Consider the following 4552-nt stretch of genomic DNA (forward strand, 5'->3'; position numbering starts at 1 on the left):
CATTCGCCATGGTACAGGATAGTTCTAGAAAATAGGTGGTGCCACACCAGTCACGTGACTCGCTGACGCAACAATACATTTAATTATTTGTTAAAGAAAATCAAGGGTAAAAAATAGTGTACAGAGCTAATAAAATTATTTCATTTATACCTGAAAGTATTTTGACAGAAATTATTGACAAAAACTGTTGCAATTAAAAGTGTTATTAGAATTTTTTATTAATTTGTATATTTTTTTTCTTCTTATTCATGTGTTTTAAAAGGCCACATTCCACACCCCTTTCAGTTTACTTGGTCAATCACCAGAAGGATGCTCATCATATTTATTTCCAAAAATTATGGGACCATCAAAAGTAAGTTACTTGTTATTTCTACTTCTTTTTTTTTTCTTTACTTTATGTAATACACCTGGCCTAGTTGTTTCTTAAAGTTTAAATTTCTTGTTCAAGTATGTAAGAATGAAGAATTAATTAGATTCTACAGACTGTGAGTATTATGAAAAAATTCTGTATTATTAGCCTTATATTTGTGATTAAAGTCACATTAGATTACAGATGTATTTTACTTATCTATGACTGAAACATGTAATGAGCAAAGTAAGAGAAAATGTGAAAAAAATACATAAAAAAGATCTGCAGTCTATCATAATTGTTACTACAAACATTAAGCCTATTGACTTACAGTGCTTTGGCACTCAAACCATCAAGTTACTATCATTTTTTCAAAATATATGAACAAAAAATAATTTTAAATAAATTCAAAAGAAAATGTATTAGAAATTTGCATGTTTTATGAATATCTTTCAAAATAGGTCATACTGCTTGCAGAATAATAATCTATAATGTATTTGCAGATGTTGTTTGTTCTGATAAGCTGACTTTGTAAACCATATATAAATAGCTGTATTTGTGTACTTAAAGAGAGAGTTCCGTATCTGACTGGTCAATTATATTAGATTACTGTACTTGCAGGCAAATGAAATGTTGCTGTTTAATAAAAAATTAACAGCATCAGAAGCAAAAGCTTGTGGGTTAGTCAGTGAGGTATTTCCTGATGCAACATTTCAGTGTGATGTTTCTCTTCGACTGAAAGGCCTTGAAGACATGTCTTTTAATGTAGGTGGTTATAGTTTATGTTTGGTTAAAAACTACTTTAATTCAGTGGTAAACATAGCACAACATATACTTGGCAGTATTGAATAATGCAGTTGTTGAAAGAAAATAAGTGAAAAGTGCTAAAGAGAGAGCTGATGATGCAGAAATGTTTCTGCATTCTTAAGAAAACTATAATTTTCAGTTGATTTACAATGCTTCACAATACCTCATGAAATCTGGTTTTCATTGCTAAGGTTTTCACAGCAAGTTTTCTGTTAGTCTATCTATCTATAACAACTTATCCTTCAGTCTATTTCTGCATGCCATTAATTGAGATTGTAGTTACTGTTTTAAATAATCATATTGTTATAAAAGTTAAATCTATGCTTAAATTCTTAGTTACCGTTTCTAGTTAATATAAAGCTTAAAAGAATATTTATATAACTTTTTTTTAATTATAACAAAAATATGAGAGTGTTTACGTGTTTGTTTACTTTTTTTTTATTAATACAGTTATCTCTTACTGTTAATTACCAACGGCTTCTTTTAAAGTTAAATGAAATGTTATTAAACTTTCTGTAAATAATTAAGATTAATTGCACTTTATAAAAATAATGTTCCAGATTCTGTATTGCCATTGATTGTGGTTGTGCTCATTCTCATGGCCATGATTATGCACTGTTACACAAACCTGCAATTTCCATTTTAACAAAACTTTGTAAAGAACAGCAATGCCAGTTGTAGATCATACATGTTGAACTTTTTACAACATGACATCAACTTCTAAGATTGTATCTAAGCAGATCAAAGGTACAAAAGTCCATTAGATCTACATTGGGGAAACTTGACAGATATGTGGCCAAATGGGATTTACTATAATTCTAGTTTTATCAGCCATCTTTCTCATAAAATCAGCTGTTGATTTTGAGATTTTTGGATGAAATCTTGTCAATTTTTACTTTTGATACTTAGTACCAGGTCTTTGTTATTTTGTTAATGGCATCAGGAGTTATGTACATTTTCATTACAATTGCTTTTTGAGTCAGATATTTCTCTTTCATAAACATAGTTTATATTTTGAGATGAGGGTTTTGCTCCTGATTGAGGCATAATTTCAGAGCCTATTGCTGTCCTCAGTGTTTTTTTTCCAATTTCATTGAAACATTGAACACTCCCTTCTAAATACTATGTATTTTAGCTCTACATCATTTACAAATTTTACAATACAAATTACCTTCCTTAAAAGGCTATGGCTTATCTCTTCAGCCATAAGTCTACCATGGCATAGTACTTTTCAATGGTTGAAAATTCACTGTGAACCAAATATATTAGTACTAATTACATCATCCTTTGTGTCACATCTCATTGCATTAACAAACTACTCCATTATTTGCTCTTGTAACATGTGATTAACCATATGTATTACTTGGATCAGGTATCCTCTTAGGTCCCAAATAACATCTTGCCTACACAGTGCTGTTTTAATAGCTCATGACAACACTAAATTATTACTAAATACATAAATGAAATCATGCTTTGTACTTAACTAACAGCTATGATGTTGTGTGCTTGAGGAGCTTTGTGCATGCACCACAATGAACTGATTGCAGTCCTGACACATAAGCTAGCGAATCAACATCATGACTCACACTTGACTTGTTTTCAGATTTTAAGATGGCTCAGGATATTCAAAAGGTTGGGAATCCCTGACTTTCAATCTACACATTCTACAATAAAATGTAAGGTTACAAATGTGCATATGTTAAGAAGCTATAGTTTTGGACCACTTTGAAATATTTCAACTAAACTTAGTAATTTAGCTTATGGGTGTTATTTGGATTTGAAAAATTCATTTTTTTCAACAATCAAGGTTTAGCTTATATGTTTAAAACTTGTTCTAATTGTTGCTGAGTTCCTAAACTGTTTTTGTTAGAGTGTTCTTATCCATTAAAGTATCCCTGAAGTCAAAATAAATATGTTATTTCTTTCTTATATTGTAAAAATATATATTATCCTGTTGACATATGCCAAGAATGTCTCAAAGCTATAGACATCAAGCTGATTTTTATGACTGTTTCACTAAGTTTGATATTGTTAAAGTTTTGTTCCTAAATGTCCACAAAAATAAAGATAAACCCCAAGTTGTAATTACGTGTGATTGTATGACAATCTTTTGCCCTAGTTCTGCATATGTGATCATGACATGTTAATAAAGAACAAAATGATTCAAAGTGACTAATCATGTAATACACATACATCAGTTGTTGTTGTTTTTTTCAAAATGTGATCAAGTAACAAACCTGGAGTCTTGGATGGAGTCTAAACTATGCATAAAAATCAAGGTTATCTAAAAATCATTATCAAAATCACAGAATACATAATATTATTTTATTGACAAGACATAAGTACTTGCTTTTAATAATAATCAAGATGACTTCACAAATCAAGAGAGGTCAATGTTTGAAAGATTAAAATACTATTTTGTATATTTGTTGTAAAGGTTTAGTTATCTGTGAGGCATAAAGACGTTTTTCATTTTCAAACTTGGTTAAGTTGTGGGTTTATGGTTCTATTTTAGTTGTGCATTAATTTAAAAATAAAACTCGCTATGGACACAAAATGGTCATACTTTTTCTTTCACTATTTTGCAAAACTTCATCAAATTACATTAAGAATGAACATTCACACTTCTTATGATTGAGCTCACAACTTCCAGTTGTAAAGAAATGATTTAAAAAATCTATCATCACATTTCAACTTGTATTTAATTGTTAATTTATGTACGACAATGCAACTAATTAGGCTATGCTTTTCCTTTAAAAGGTACTTTGATATTGTATTGTTTATTTTGTCTTTATCCTGCAACTGTTTGAAAATATTGAATTTAACTCTACCCACTATGATTCTAAAATCAATAAAAAAAGAAATTTAATTATACTATGAAATTAAAAGAAAAAAATGTGTCTGTGATAGTAAGTATAGTATGAATTGCACTTAAGGTTTCTTTTTTATTTCACCAGTCAATGATATATGCCAAGAAGCTAACCCGTGACCTGGAAAGAGATCTTCTTCATGAGGTGAATAAGAACGAATGTGAGAGACTGGTAGAACGATGGCAGTCTGAAGATTGTATGAAAGCAATTATGGCTTTCTTTCAAAGAAAAGCAAAGCTGTAATAATTTTCTTTTTGAAGATCATTAAATATTTTTTTGGCAAATTTCCATGTGATGTGTAATTGCTGTAAAGATAAATGGTCACAACCAAAACTTACAAACATTATATTATTATGTTTTCAGTCTGTAAGAATGTTTCTCTATTAGTACATGCCAATTATTAGAAGCATACTTCAGTTCTTACAGAGTTATCACAACAGCTCTTTTCAATACACACTAAAAACCACCCTTCGACGTGGTGAGGAGACCTCCCAGGGAAGGTTCTGTATTTTCAGTTACTTTCTTT

The 4552-nt window shown here is 29.9% G+C and overlaps 1 protein-coding gene across 1 annotated transcript; it reads left to right on the forward strand.

Moving 5' to 3' along the window:
• The first annotated feature begins 260 nt into the window (after positions 1 to 260).
• On the forward strand, positions 261 to 4314 carry LOC106476076 (enoyl-CoA delta isomerase 2, mitochondrial-like). The gene is made up of 3 exons (XM_013936749.2): positions 261 to 352; positions 971 to 1114; positions 4114 to 4314. The coding sequence occupies exons 1-3, from the start codon at positions 338 to 340 to the stop codon at positions 4267 to 4269; spliced, it is 315 nt and encodes a 104-aa protein (XP_013792203.1). The 5' UTR covers positions 261 to 337; the 3' UTR covers positions 4270 to 4314.
• The last annotated feature ends 238 nt before the right edge of the window (positions 4315 to 4552 follow it).

The sequence above is a fragment of the Limulus polyphemus genome, unplaced genomic scaffold, assembly GCF_000517525.1.
Source record: "Limulus polyphemus unplaced genomic scaffold, Limulus_polyphemus-2.1.2 Scaffold9755, whole genome shotgun sequence".
NCBI lineage: Eukaryota > Metazoa > Arthropoda > Merostomata > Xiphosura > Limulidae > Limulus > Limulus polyphemus.